At 43.5% G+C, this 15,078-nt stretch overlaps 1 protein-coding gene and 1 long non-coding RNA gene across 2 annotated transcripts; one reads left to right on the top strand and one right to left on the bottom strand.

Moving 5' to 3' along the window:
* Window positions 1-5,997, bottom strand: myclb (MYCL proto-oncogene, bHLH transcription factor b). Its single transcript, XM_044139076.1, has 3 exons — window positions 5,725-5,997; window positions 4,231-4,915; window positions 1-2,249 (listed from the first exon to the last, which is right to left on the bottom strand). The coding sequence occupies exons 2-3, from the start codon at window positions 4,844-4,846 to the stop codon at window positions 1,432-1,434; spliced, it is 1,434 nt and encodes a 477-aa protein (XP_043995011.1). The 5' UTR covers window positions 4,847-4,915; window positions 5,725-5,997; the 3' UTR covers window positions 1-1,431.
* A 15-nt stretch (window positions 5,998-6,012) lies between these two features.
* LOC122843933 lies at window positions 6,013-8,484 on the top strand. Its single transcript, XR_006372800.1, has 2 exons — window positions 6,013-6,078; window positions 8,305-8,484. It is a non-coding gene; the product is annotated as an uncharacterized LOC122843933 (long non-coding RNA).
* The last annotated feature ends 6,594 nt before the right edge of the window (window positions 8,485-15,078 follow it).

The raw sequence follows: 15,078 nt of genomic DNA, 5'->3' as shown, positions 1-15,078 counted from the left end.
TAGTGACAAAGTGGTGTTTTATTTCAACGGTTGTTTTTCCTCCTTTAGAATTTTATTAACAAAAATAGAAACTTTGAGTCGTATCTGAAAAGCCAACGAGCCCTACAGAAACTGGGATGAGTAAACTTAGACAGCTCAGGTTTTGGTTTCACTGTACAGTCAAGGATCTACAAACAGAACATCCAACTGGATAGCTTACATACATAAAAAGGCTCCTAAAGGCATTCCATCAAATAGATAAAAAAAAAATAAAAAATAAGATAAATCAGACTGCAAGATTAAATAAATACAGCTGGAACTCTTGACTTCAATTAGAAGATGGTATTTAAAAAAAACAACAAAAAAAACAAAAACCAACACAGATTTAAGCCAATATTTTAACCTAAGCTGACATTCACCTTTTGGCTGATCTTCATGGCACAACAATAAATCTCTGTAAATATTTTTGTGTTTTTTTTATTATTGTTTAGATGACCTGTATTGAAGAACATTTCGGACATAGCCTGTTTTCTGAAATTGTTTAAAAAAAATCAAAAAGGCTGTAACTGCAAGGATTTTGTTGTAACATGCAGCAGTAAATGGTACTGGGGCAATAAATGGAGGAGGGAGGGTTGGGTGCAGGGAAAGTCGCTCAGACTTCTCCATTTCAAGCCAGTTTCAAACAAGGACTGACCAACTGATGTTAAGGAAAATGAGAAGAATAGGGGGGGGGGAGAAAAAGGCAGGTTAGTCACTAGGAAAGCCTGAAAAACTAAGATGTATTAGCAAAATTATGAATTTTGACTTTCTTGACCAGGTACTAAAGAACAGGGGCTTTGACCAAAACAATTGACAATGCCAACTTTATTGTAAGACAAGTTTTAATAGTTCTTGTTGGGGGGGGGTACATTTAAGAAATATTGAGTGACTATGAATAAATTCCCCCTTGCAAGAGCCAACAGAAATCCCTCGAGACCTCAGGATACTAAAACGGAAACCAGCTGGAAAACGGCCTTCCAGATAGCTCTGTCACTCAGAAGCTGATGTGCAAACCACACAAAAAATTAAAAAATTTAAAATTTAAAAAAGACAGCAAAAAATAGAAAAGAAAAAAAAAACCCAGCAAAAAAATAATAAAAATAAAAATCCAACTCCTCTAATCAAACATGATTAGTGAACAGTGTTTCTGCAAATTCCACCTTGCAAGATCCAACAGAAATCCCTTGAGACCTCAGGATACTAAAAAGGAAACCAGCCGTCCAGAAAGCTCCGTCACTCAGAAGCTGATGTGCAAACCACAAAAAATAAAAATTAAAAATAAAGCAAAAGACAGCAGAAAAAACAAATCCAACTCCTCTAATCCAGCATGATCAGTGAACAGTGTTTTCCCCACTTTATGTAGTTCTCCTTCAGTTCAAGCGTTCATCTGAAGGCGACGGTCAATTCCGGCCTTCAGGAGCGTTTGAGCTGCGCCAACCGCTGCAGCAGCTGCAGCTGCCTGGCCTTCAGCTGCTTCCTCTCCTGAGCCTTCTGTCTCTCGTCGGCGTGGAGCTGCTGCAGGTACTCCGTAGCTCGGGTCAAGATGGCCACCTTGGGGGTCTTGGCACAGTCCGCCAACCCCGGGATCTTGTCCCGTAGCAAGAGGAAGCGGGAGCGGAGGTCATTGCGACGTTTGCGCTCCAGGAAGTTGTGCGCCCTGCGCTTGTCCGTGTCCTCGCAGTCCGAGGACAGGGGGCTCGACATGCGGGAAGGGGGCTTCGACGGCCAGCTCTGGTGGGATGACGAGGAGGAGCTGGGTGGAGACGAAGGCGACGAGGACGAGGTAGGAGAGGACGCGCTGAGGTTGGGGGACTCTGATCTGGCCCCGGACGCGGTGCTGTGAGACTTTCTGCTGTCCAAGTTCACAGGCGCGTGGCCGGGCCGGGGCTGGTTGTGGAGAGAGTTCTGTGGAGGCTGGGTCGTAGGAGCGTGGACTTGCTGTCGGACCTTCTTCCGGGCGGGCTCAGGAGCCGTGGGCAGAGTGTCCGGGGAGGGCGCGGCGTAGTTGTGTTGCTGCTGATGGATGGAGATGTGGAAACGCTTGGTGCCGGGGTCGTGGGGGTCTGCTCGCACCGTTATGGTCACCGGTTTGCGGGTGGTGACCAGTCGACGGGGTTTACGCTGCTGCTGTTGTTGCTGTTGCTGTTGCGGTTGTTGCTGCTGCTGCTGCTTGTGGTCCACCGTCACCACGTCAATCTCCTCTTCATCCTCATCGTTTTCGTCTTCGTTATCTGAAAAGTGAATATGGTAAATGTTAAGTACTTGCATAGAGCTTTATCAAGCAGGCAAGTCTTGTTCAAGAATACAATAAAACTGGTGGATGTAGCGGGAATCGAACTGCCAAACCACTGATTGTCCTACCGCCGCCGCCGCCACCATCATCATCCCAAAAAGGGATACATAAATGTGATCAGACAAATGAAGTGAGAAAATCCACCACATTCTCTCTGGACGGTATGATCCAGTTAACTTTTACTGTTAAAAAGGAAACAAAACCCCTGGAAACTATGACATGCATCATGACACACACTTGCAGAGAACAGACACACACTCTGAGCCAGCGCTCCTTTAAATCAGCCCCCTCAGTAGGAATTCCCTCACTTCATTCATGTGTTGAGAGTGAGGACGAGGCAGGAAGGAGAGACATGGTGGGGGGGGGAGTTAAGCTTGTTAAAACAAGCTGGCCAATGTTCAACTAGGCATGGCTTGAGACAAAGTTTCCCACAATGTTTCCTCAAGTGGAAAGAAAACATTAAACTCTTATCAACTCGATTCTCACAAACCTACTCTCATGAGAATCAATCCAAAAAAAAAAAAAAAAAAAGTAAAGATCTGGGGGTAACCCCGTAACGGACCCCTCCCTACGTTTGTCCATCCACCTTCGCGAAGCAGATAAGATTCTGCAGAATGTGGCGAGACACACCTCCAGCTTCCTCCAGGGGAATTCCGCGGGGCAAGCCGACCTCCTAAAAGGCTAATCCTGCTCTATTCAAGGCCCCGGCTGGCTCGGATCACACACACGCTGACAATAGTAGCTGCAGCCTGTCGGAGCACAGGAATGCAGCAACAGGCTCCCTTTGTGACATTCCACACACCATTACGAGCGGTCCAGACCCCAACAGATCACATGGCAGCCTGCATACCAAACTCAGTCATATGGGCTCCAGCCGGGGTGGAAGAGGAAGCAAGGTTTGAATGAAGTCGGGTCGCTCCTTAGCGTCTAGAGGGCTTTAAAAGTTTTGATTTCAAAATGGCTAATATTTTTTTGTTACAACTGCCGGTCCGCTGGCTGAACTACTTCTAGACTTCCCCCCCTTGCTTACAAAATAAAAAATAAAAAAAATACCTGAATCGACAACTTACACATTGACATGCTTCTTAGGGTTAAACAATTTAAAAAAAAAAATCTGATAAAAAAAAATATGAGACCCATGTTTTGATGAATGAAAAAAACGATAATCTTGTATTTAATTTTGCATTAAAAAGTACAAGCTTTATCAAAAACTTATGAAATAGAGTTCAGATTTTATTATAATCTTTGTAATCAGACCTTAAATAAAAGAGGCCAGAAATCGGTACCGGTCAGAAGCCCCATCAGTGCATCTACAAATTAATAATCTTTTTAAAATTAAATCTCTGCGTGAAAATAAAAACTGATACTGTGACGGTAATAATCAATGCATTATATCATTTGAGGAGTTCATGTTACCGGTTTTGTTTTAAATATAAAAACTCTTGTTTTGACAAAGCTATCTTACATCTATAAAGTCAAACAAGCTCATGCCAAGATACAAACGGCTCTCTTTCGTTCTCTTTCCCCCTTTTTATTAGTATAAAGTTCAACTGAAAGGCACTTGCTGTAAAAAGTCAGAAGAAAACGGAGCCAAACAGAAGTTGGGAACACATTACTGCCATAAGTCAGAGTGAAGGAGCAGCGGGAAGAGGGAGCAGCTGGTCTGCTGGACTCCTGCCAAGCAGCAGATGTTTCAATGGGTGTGTCACTCTTGGCTTCAAGCATGTGTTGCATGCACCAAGGTGCAATGCAGTCAGGAGGAGCCCTACCAACTACTGCTGACACACAACTCTCACATCTTAGGCTTAATAGACATCTTAAGCTAAAATCTCTAAAAACACACAGAGTTGACTGGGGAAACATGAAATGCCTACTTCTATTTGTTTCACGGTTGCTTTGTGAATAAATGAGCTACTGACCTGAGGAGTCTGTGTGCGACTCTGAGCCGGACGAAATCTGTCTCTTGCACCCTCCGGGAAGCGGGAAAGTGAGCACGGCAGCCGGGTCCACGCAGTCCGCAGCCAAGCCACCCGCGAACCACGTGTCGGCGAGGGCACCCTGGGCTTTCCACGGAGACAAAACGTTGCCTCCGGCGCCGAGCCGAGGACGCTCCCCTACCACTCTCTCCAGCTGCTGTCCGGCAGAGAAGCAGCTCCACATGCAGTCCTGGACGATGATGGAGCTCAGGTTGCCGAAGGAGTCGCCGCTGGTCGCGAGCTTGTAGGGCAGCTCCTGCGCGTGCTGCTGCTGCTGCTGATTATGCTCGTCGTCCTGCCCCAGGAACTGAGAAACCCACTCCAGCTTGTCCCCGAGAGAGGGACAGAGCAGCCCGACCTTGCCCGACCCTTCCGCAGGCAGCCGGATGGGGGACATGGGCGGGGTCGGAACCAGCTCGAATTTCTTCCATATGTCCTCGCTGGGCGCCGTGGACATGAAGAAGTCCTCGTCCGGATCGTGGTCGTCGTAAAAGTAGTGCTGGTAGTGGTCCATTTCCCAGTTTTCATAACGAGGCGCGGCGGAGCTAATGCCCGGCATTGGAGGCAGACAGGCGGGGTGAGGTGACGGGGGCTGGAGGGGGCGTGAATCACTCCGTGGCGCTCCTGTCTGTGGAGATACACAGGCTGAATTAGAGATGTGTTCATTTATACAATTAGAAAAATAATATTTTTAGAAATATACATATATACATTTTAGCTCCAAGAAACCCTTTTTTAAAAAATAATAATTTTAGTATTAAAAAATATTTTATTTTTTCCCCCTTGCGCCTGGGATATAAATAAATAAACAGTTCATTTCATTCATTTCAAACATTCAATTCATTCCCCTATTAAAAACAAATCAGTTTGAGGTGGGGTTTTTTTTTGTTGTTGTTGTTTTTTTTAAGTACAGACTGAATTTAGGATTGCTTTTGTTCAGCGTCCATCTGGGGCATCATTTGGGTGAAAATGTGATTGAAAGTTATCAAGTTCCAACCTTCAACCACAAGTTTCGCAACAGTGCCTCCGTTACATAACAGAGCGCCACCAGTTCCCTGTCACAGAGCGGCAACAGGGAGAGAGGGGTCAGTCGGTTCAGCACAAAATAGACTGATTAGGTTAGATTGAAATAGATTAAGCGGCTGGAGTAAAGGTAGGAGTCTCGGCTGCCTGCTGGAGGAAACCTGGAGAGAGCAGGCGGTCGTATGTAAAGTAGTTTATCTGGCTCCTCCTCGGCGATAACGCTTATCAAGCTCCAAGAATGCACAGCTGCGACTGAGAAGCGCACCCATCACTTAATTAGGCAGCGCGGAGGAAGCTGCGCGAGCCTCAAACTTTAAATCACCGCCAAAGAGACCGTCCGTGCACGAGTTTGTGTCTGCTGCATAAGAAGCGCACGTGCGGACCGGAACCAACTGAATAAAAGAATTTGTTTACCTGCGGTTGCGAGAGGATGACCTGTCCGCGTCTTCATAGATCCTGTGCGCAAAATTAAAGAGTCCAAAAGCCCGCAGCGACGAGAGCCTTCCTTCCCCTCCTTCGCTCCGTTCCGTTGGACTCCAGCTCTCCCGCTTCGCGTCCCGCTGTTTCCTGTCTGCTCCGGGAGGAACCCCCTCGGCGAGGCGTCGGACGGTCCGCTCGGTTCGCGCTCCCGCCGCTCAAGTGGCCCGGCTGCGGTCACTTTCTTCGCAGGACTGCTGCACTAATATGGTCCAGAGCGAAGGCGGAGAATTGGCTGTTATGCGCGGGAGGCGGGCCCGTAGTAAGCCGAGCCACGCCTCCTGTTTAAAGGTGCAGCACACCCAAAACACAAGGTTACATGATGCTCCTTTCGTAAGCCACGAGCGCTTTTGCAATCTTTTTTTGTTGTTGTTGTTGTTGAGGTCACAGTTTCAGTGAGGGAAGTCACTCTGCTGCATCAGTCAACTGTAAACACACATAGAATTAATCTACATAGACGCTGAAAAGGGTGTTTAGCAAGTTTAAAACAGGATTTCATCAGGTAAAACAGATAGAATCGATCATTTCAGCGGCTTCAATCCGGTATCGTTTTCTTTTTGGTCAAGAAATATGGCACAAAAAGATAGCTTAAGTCAAAAGCAGTTTTCTAATGTTGATTTCATTTTTAAAGGAAAAAAGGGCAACTCTTCATTTGTGTGCATAAGCCTGACATGAAACTGTCATAGACATGACATAACACCTGTCATGAACATGAAGGAGTTTTCATAAATGTTCATGACTGTTGCCATGAGGAGTCCTTTGGAAAATAATGACACTATTTACCGAGTGGACTGGCCTGATTAAATCTGGTCTTAAAACCAATTGAAACACTGGTGACCTCAGGGCACACATGCTCAATGAGACTTCAAAATGGCTGAATTCAAACAATTCTGCAAAAAGTGGGCCAAAATGTATCCTCAGTGACGAAAAGGACCGATTCAGAGTTATGGCAAACTTCTCTAGACTCAGTAGGCAATCTCTTCTTCGCAAATGCCCCAGTAGGTCTGGATATCTTCTTAAAAGAATTCATCATTTTATTTTATTTTTTATTTTTGCATCTGATCAGGTTGTATTTGTGTAATTTTTTTTTTTGGGGGGGGGGGGTAGGATTTGAACATTTTTAAATCAGGGGTACGCTGTGGTTTAAAAAGCCTTTCCTGCCGATTCCGACAATTTTATTTTATTTTTTCATGCGTTACAAAGTCACAATAGACGTTCAATGTCTCCATCTTATTTTCTTTAAAAACATTGAACAATGCCTGCGAAACAATATAAGTGTCAGCAGCAGAGGAGGTTGTGGTCTCCAAAAAAAATAAAAAATTCAAAAGTTTAGACGTGACCTGGTCTGTCAGTCAGCGCTCTCTCAAAACACAAGGAAAGGAAACGGTGGCCGACTTTTAGCGCCGTTGGGAAGGTGGAGAAAATCTTTTGTTATGTGCAAGTATCGGGCCGATCACCCAGAATTAAGAAAATCGGCACCAGTGGGTCGGCCGGCCGATCAATCGCTCCGCCCCAAATTTTAATCTCACCCAAAAAGTTCTTAAAAAAACACAACAAACTATGCACAGATGTAAAAGTGTTATGAAATCAGGAAAAATAAGGGAGAAATTTTAGCAAAACTATAACTAGGTTTCTCAGGACGATGACTCTTTTTTAACGAGAAACAATTTTCCTGAAACATGTGGCAGCCGCGGGCTGCACAGTGGCGCAGTTGGTAGAGCTGTTGCCTTGCAGCAAGAAGGTCCTGGGTTCGATTCCCGGCCCGGGGTCTTTCTGCATGGAGTTTGCATGTTCTCCCTGTGCATGGTGGGTTCTCTCCGGGTTCTCCGGCTTCCTCCCACAGTCCAAAAACATGACTGTCAGGTTAATTGGTTTCTCTAAATTCTCCCTAGGTGTGAGTGTGTGTGTGAATGGTTGTTTGTCCTGTATGTCTTTGTGTTGCCCTGCGACAGACTGGCGACCTGTCCAGGGTGAACCCCACCTCTCACCCGGGACGCAGCTGGAGAGGAACCAGCAACCCTCCTGACCCCATTTAGTGAAGAAGGGTGTAAAGAAAATGGATGGATGGATGGATGGATGGATGGATGGATGGATGGATGGATGGATGGATGGATGGATGGATGGATGTGGCAGCCGCAGTGAATCCTACAGCAAGACCACCAGGAACGAGGCAGACAGGGAGTTTGTTGTGTGCTTGGTGGTCACATCCATGCAGACATATGGCTGCAGGATCTGGTGTCCGCCGTCCCTCTCTTGGTGCCTGCAATCAATATCAAGCTTATAACGTAAAGCTCCCCCCATCCCCTCTGAGAGAGAGCCGATATGGAAGCAACACTCGTCCTCTGTGTGTGTGTTTAAGAAGGAGAGGGAGAGAGAGAGAGAGCTTCTAAACAGCTGCACACACACACACACACACACACACACACACACCTACACACACACACACGCACGCTGACAACTGCTGATGTCTGGGGTTTTTTTGCCACATGAAACCAACTCCCTGGTGTCTTTCTCCAGGACGATGACTGGGACCGGGAAGCCTCCCCGTCCGCCGCCCCGAAACTCGTACCCGGCCTTCCTCCCAAACCTGTCGGTTCTCTGCTTTTCAAGTTTGAGCTCGGCCCTCATCAGAAAGACAAAAACTGGGGGGGGGGGGGAACAAAAAGGATCTTGACCGAGACCCCCTCCCCCAAGAGAGATGAGACAAAAGTCCCAGAACAAACAATCTGGTGGAGAAAGAGACACAGAGTTTCTCCTCTCGCAGCTTTTCATCTGCTTTCTTTCGCACTTTGAAACGCCTTATCGGCTCCCTTTCTTTTGAATTAATCATTAAAAGTGAGTAAGTGTGAGTGCCAGCTTGCTTCAGACGTGCAAAGACGCGTCTCCTCAGATAAAGAAAGTGATTAGGTTTAAGGCACAAAGGGGGAGACGTGGAGGCAGGGGGCTCAATCCTTTTACACACATCCAGTAACGCAATTAAATGCTGTCTTCTCGCAAACAGCACTTGAGTGATGAATGAATGCGAACGTGATTTATTAAAAATAAAAGCAAACTCCAACACGGAGGCGTTGTGATGAGGCTCACTGTGGAATTTGCAGTCATTCCCTGTTGGCTCAGTGACGCTTATTAGCATCACAACCCGGTTCATGCTGGGAGCGCCAGTTTACTGAGACTCACATATGCAGCATATAGACGGGATGTGGAACGACCCTCAGAGCCGCAGAGACACCATCACTCCTGAGGTGTCAATTAAGTTACGCATTTATATTCAAGAGCAATAAGAAGGATTATCATCACGCTCTGAGTAGAACGGCGCATAAAGGGAAATGCACAAGCGCTGAAAACTTCTCATGCAGAAAATGTGAGGTTAGAATGTGGATAAAGGAGAAAATAAACTACTACAGAATCTGATTTTGATACGAGGGATCGGGCATGTTTTTGATTTTTTTTTTATTTTTTTTTTACCGGTGTCATCTTATTGCAGACACTGTTCTGCTTTAAGTGGCGTTTCATTAATGTGACGCTAGAAGACAAATATCATCATATCTTTGAAAAAAAGAATAAAAAATTTAATCCTTTCTATTAATTTCAAAGTGTGTTTATTTTTATTTTATTTTTCAGTTTTCTGACTGAAAATGAGCTTTTGGAGCCGACTCCTAAGACAGAAACACCATTACTCCTGAGGCTAACGGCAAACTATACTTTTCTATCCAGCTAAATAAGTGACTGGCAGCTTTTGTTTATTGCCAACAGATAAAAATACATCACTGAGCATTCTTACCTTGTCTGGAATTGACCTTGTGAGGCTAATGAATGAGCACTAAACTTTATTTCAAAAACGCATATAGACTTTCAGGCCAGCTATTGGTGTTGTTTGTGAGCATAAAGTTTCTCAGATAAGATTTTTTTTTTAAACTGAGGTTTTTACTTTTTGTGTCCTCTGCCAGTGTAAAAACATCCAGATAATTTTGACTGAAAACAATAACCCCTCTCCCCAGTTGTTGCCTCTATGTGTTTAGCCGTTAGCTGCCAGCAGCAGTGACTTGCTTTTTCTCAGTGTCTGAGCCAAGTAGACCACATATCATATGACAACAGTTTGACCTTCTTTCCAACCATCACATGAGTCGTCTGAAGTTACTTTTCGTGACAGAGTGGCCTGACAGATGGAGCCCTCGAAATAAATAAAGTTTGTCTGTCTGTAAACACAGTCAAAGCAAGGGCTGATTTTGCATCGGGTGCCGTGCTGTTAGGTCTCCCATTTCTCCTGACTTCCTTCTTTGCTCAGAGAACAAATTGCCTTGTAGATCTTCAGTGTATGAACTCACATTCAAGATGATCCCTCCTCTGGGACGTTGGTTTGTGCGTTTGACTGAACTGTGCTCCCTTTAAGGACACAGGAAGTTTTGTCCTGAAGCTAAAACAAAGCAACTGGGCTTGGATTAAAATGTTTTATATATTGTTATCAGCTCAAATTTGCATAAAATTAATTAAAACGATACATAAACGGAATAAAGATGAACAAAATACGACAAAGCAGGGGTTCCCGGGCAGTGATGTCAGTTTCAGAAACGTGTAAAGTAACACGTTGCTATTTCAAATCCAGTAGTTGGACTACAGTTAGTTATCAAAACCACTTTGCGTTGCTGTGCGATACGGTTTTCTTTTGTAATTTTATTTAATTTCCTCCGTGCGTCTTGGGGAGCGATCTCCGTTTCTATGCGACAGCATCAGCAGGGCAAAAAATGATCACAGATTAAAAATCTTTTCCCAACAGAAAGTAACGCCTACGACACAAAGTGTTGGTCTTGAAATACGCAGGCCTTTTGTTTTCATATAGGTCTGCATCTGTGTAAAAAGCAAACTTTGTACCACCCTGATCAACTATAATTTACTATATGTAGTGATGACATTAGTCATTAGTCATAGAGTTATTGGAATTGTTCTATTAAACTTGGCTAAACACAGGAAGCATTTTTAATTCAAAACTGACTTAAAATCCTCCTTTTATTGCTCAGAACTGACCAAATCCAGTCGAGACCAAAGTGAATTTGAAAACTTGGTGCCTTTCTTTTAACGAGGCAAAAACCTTTTTACAACAACAACAACAAACCATCCCTTTCCAACAAAAGCTGACACTACTTTATGTGTTTAACTCAAGAACTGCGGCTCAGTTTATTGTTGACAAGGAGAGGGACAAAAAAACTCATTTTTGATCTTGATGATTTGTGATAGGTTATGTAAATTTATAAAAACAAAAAAATTGTGGGTCTGAGAAGGTCAGTAAAAAAAAAAAAAGTTTATGTAAATATATAAATTCTTGTATTTTCCGTATTTATTGAGCTCAATTACAGCTAAATTATAATATAATGTTGTGGCACGTCTGCATTTGCCTGTAAAAAGATGAAGCAGAAGAAGAGGAGAAACAGTAAAAGACACAAGGGAGAAAACATCCATTTCAAGACACCCCCATCCTCCCTCGCAGGCCACCATTCCCGTAAAACCCACCCTGCACTCCACTTTACCCTTCCAGACTGATCAATGGATGTCCCGCCCGTTTCTGTTCCCGTGGCGGACGCAGGTTGTTCTTGGTGCAATACGTTCGGAGCGGAGAGGAAAAGCGGCAGCTGCTGCCTACTGGATGGCGCTGACCTCCTGCTGACACGCACACGGCATGCGAGAGGATTGCCTTTCAGTCCAGATGCTCATTCCATCAAGAGCCGCAAAACACTCGCACACACACACACACACACGCGCGCACACACACCCGCACACACACACACACACACACACACAGACGTTTCACCCTCAAGAATCGTTTTCTGGCTCTCGTTTCCTCCAAAAAAACGGAGCCTTCAGAGACCTTAGATAACCCGTTTTGACATCCGTGTACGTACGAGGAGGAATGGGAAATCTGGGGCACATCAAAAGATAACAATGATAAAGTGTAGAGCAGCACAGTAGATCAGTCTATTGATTTGTGTCCACAGATGGAGCTTTTCCTCTTTCTTCTCACAAGTGGGTATAAAAATAAATACAGAGTAATACAGTCATCACCAAATTTGGGTCACATTTGCTAGTGAAAATCTCAACCTTTCCATTGTAAAATGGATGAAATAAATCAGTTACAAGAGGCACATAGTTGAGGTTATGTCTTTAAAAAACACTAACTATTCACGTTTAAGATTTGAATCAGGTGACTTTGGGTAATTTAAGCTAATTTAGCTGCCCTACGAAGTAATATGTCTGATTTAAAGTCAGATAATGACAAAAGGTTCTTTCTTTATAGAATGAATGTAAATATTTGGTTTTAACTGTTTCAGATTTTTGGTGTCTGACATTTTGCAAAAAAAAAAAAAGAAATCCAAATAAAGTTTTCTTAAATTGCACAAGTTAATTGGTGAAAGTGTGCAATGAAAACACTATCCTAAAAAAAATAATAATAATAAACATGCCATCAAGTTATTAAGAAGTCTTTTTTGCCTTGCTTTTGCTTTTTGGTTTATAATTTGGTTGACTAAATTCTGAGTAAACCTGATAATTTTTTTTTTCTCTCATACCTGACAGTCCAATAGTCTCGATTCGATTGGGGACCAAAATTGCAACATTTGTTACATTTTTGCTTTCACACACTTTGGAGAAAATCCTATAATTACAGATTTAAATATAAATAGATATTAATTGATTGGGGAAATGAAAGCACAAAACATAGTTTCGTATCCATCTTCCTCTTGCTCCAGTGGATGTTGTTTACATGTGACTTTCTGTGTTCCTCATGTTTCTTCCTACATAGCTACAACTGTGGGGGGAAAAAACAAAAAAAGAAACAGTAGCTGCGTGAAATCAATTTGGAAACCGATTGGAGTCAAACGGCAGCTGAGCTACTGATCAGGACTTAAGAGGAAAGAGCTCGGCCGGAAATCCATCTGTTCTTACAGGGATGCAGGATGTGCTGGAAGGACTTCTAACGTCTACTTAACACATGGCCACTGCAATGTCTGAACGCAGAGAAGAGCGAGCGGTGTTCAGGAGAACAAGACGAAGGATGGGAGGCAAGAAGAATGAATCGGAGGCCAGTTTGAAGACCGCGGATGCTTCCAGGGAAGGGCTGGCTGAGAAATGTTTTCCATCAGGGGAACAATTGGTCCAGAGGGAGGAACAGAAGGCGTGGAGAGAGAGAGAGAGAAAAGGATATTTTGGGAGGTAAAGAGACTTTGCAGGAACAGACGAGGGGAAATGATGCAATTACATAACTGATATTTGGAGACATCTCTGAGCATTTATGAAGCGTTTCCCAGTGTGGTGCACACACACACACCCACACCCACACACACACACACACACACAACCAGCAGATGCAAACGCTCACACTCCGTCCGGTGTCACTCAACGGTAGACGACCTCGAATTTATGCATATGCAGAGAAGAACAAACAGCATCTTTAGACACTCGGTTAACTAAAAAATTGCTAAATCTTGTTTTTTGGATTAATAATCTTTTGGGTGACATTCTGATTTAATGCAAGCAGAGTAAGGCAAGGTCTTTATATATGAATAACGTTCAAACGTACGAATAATGTTGGGATTAGCTGGACAGTAAACACGCCATACAATTGGTCCTCAGACATACCGTAACACCCTAAATCTTAAATAGAGTGTGCATCTATGCCAATGTGCTGGACATCTTGCTGCTGTAATTACCTGTCAGATGGCCAAAATCTGTAAGTTAATCTGTGTTGTATTGCTTTACATTCAGTCTCCTATGGATTTGATTTGGGATAGTTTTGCTAACATCACATCTGAACTATCTGGAAACGGTTCTACTCGGCTTTCGTCGTTCTTAGCGACCAGGACTGCCGGTTGTGTTAGAAAAAGCAGCAAATGCTAATCCGCAATTGTACATTTCTGTGTCCTTGCCAGCCTCTTTGTGCATTGCATGAATTTTTCAGTTATGAGACAACTAATGGGAGGAACCGCCTCAGAACTGCTGACGATCTGAATGGACCGTCGGCCTTGACTTTAGAAAATGACATTAAAATTAGATTCAGCTCCTCGAACCCCATCAGGGACAGCACAGAGTGTCCGGTACCTTCTGCAGTGGGAGCCCCTGAATCTGCCGTCAGACGTCTGACAGGACTGGAGTCTTCTCTCTTGACTTTTGAGCACACAGAACACAACCTTGGGAAGCCGACAGAACAATCTCTGCAACTGGCATTCGTGCAACACAATGGCGTCTTGATGGAGAGCTGCTGTCAAAACAGAGAGTCTCTAGAAATGAAATGAAATAATCAAATAGCTTATTAGATTATTATTATTTTTTTTTAAAGTCCAAAAGGAAATTTTAAAGTATTTGGGAAAGCCGTATAATCTAAAACTGCATGTCATGATGGGAGGTTTTAAAGGTTACAATAGTCAGATAGCGCACCTGTCAGCAGGTCCATTGAGTTGCATGTCTTTAGTCTGCAGAAAACCCAATCCCTCTTCCTGTGTGCGGACAGCTGATCTATAAAATGAGCAAACTGTTGACTTGTGAAGCAAGCCCCTCTGAGAATTATGACCTGAGTCGATTTTTTTCTTTTTCTGTCGTCTCTTTGGAGCTTTGATTCATGCCACTCGGATTTTTTCATTTCCCCAGCTGAAAATCTGCATAGCTGCTGCATAAAGTACCAAATGTTATTTTGAATCCAGCGTACCAGGTGGCGTTACATGATGGAGCAATTAGTCTCTTTAAAAAGCAGGATGCCTCTGTGGGGGTGGTCGGGGGTAAACCAAACACGAGACGGACTTACACATTTGCCATGTGGCAATAAAACAAGCCCAGCAAATGGATGCAGGGTTTGGATCAGAGAACAAACAGCAATATGAAGTTTGGGGAACAGAGCGAACACATCAGGGATAAAGTTGTGAAGACGTTTTTAGATTTTTGTTTTACAAAAAAAACAAAAAAAAACATAATAAAACATGTAGTATTTACAATTTAGTGATACTTTGTGGTGGTCTGTCACATAAAATCCCAGTAAAAAAATTGGAGTTTGCAGCTTTAAATGAGGCAAACTCCTGATTTTTTTTTTATTTTATTTTATTTTATTTTCCATTTTATAGCATAATGAAGTAACTTTGTCAACTAACTCTATGAAAATTAGATATATATCAAATATAACTTGAAGGAAACTTTACATCTTAATTTAATGCTCTGAAATTGGGTCGGTGTCTCTTTAAAAACTGCTGTTTCTGAAACTCCGCCTTCAGGAAGTCATGACAACATGGCTCCTCTGTTAACCCTTTAATGACGTTT

Source organism: Gambusia affinis, linkage group LG14, assembly GCF_019740435.1.
Source record: "Gambusia affinis linkage group LG14, SWU_Gaff_1.0, whole genome shotgun sequence".
Taxonomy (NCBI): Eukaryota; Metazoa; Chordata; class Actinopteri; order Cyprinodontiformes; family Poeciliidae; genus Gambusia; species Gambusia affinis.
This window is presented reverse-complemented; position numbering and strand designations above follow the sequence as displayed.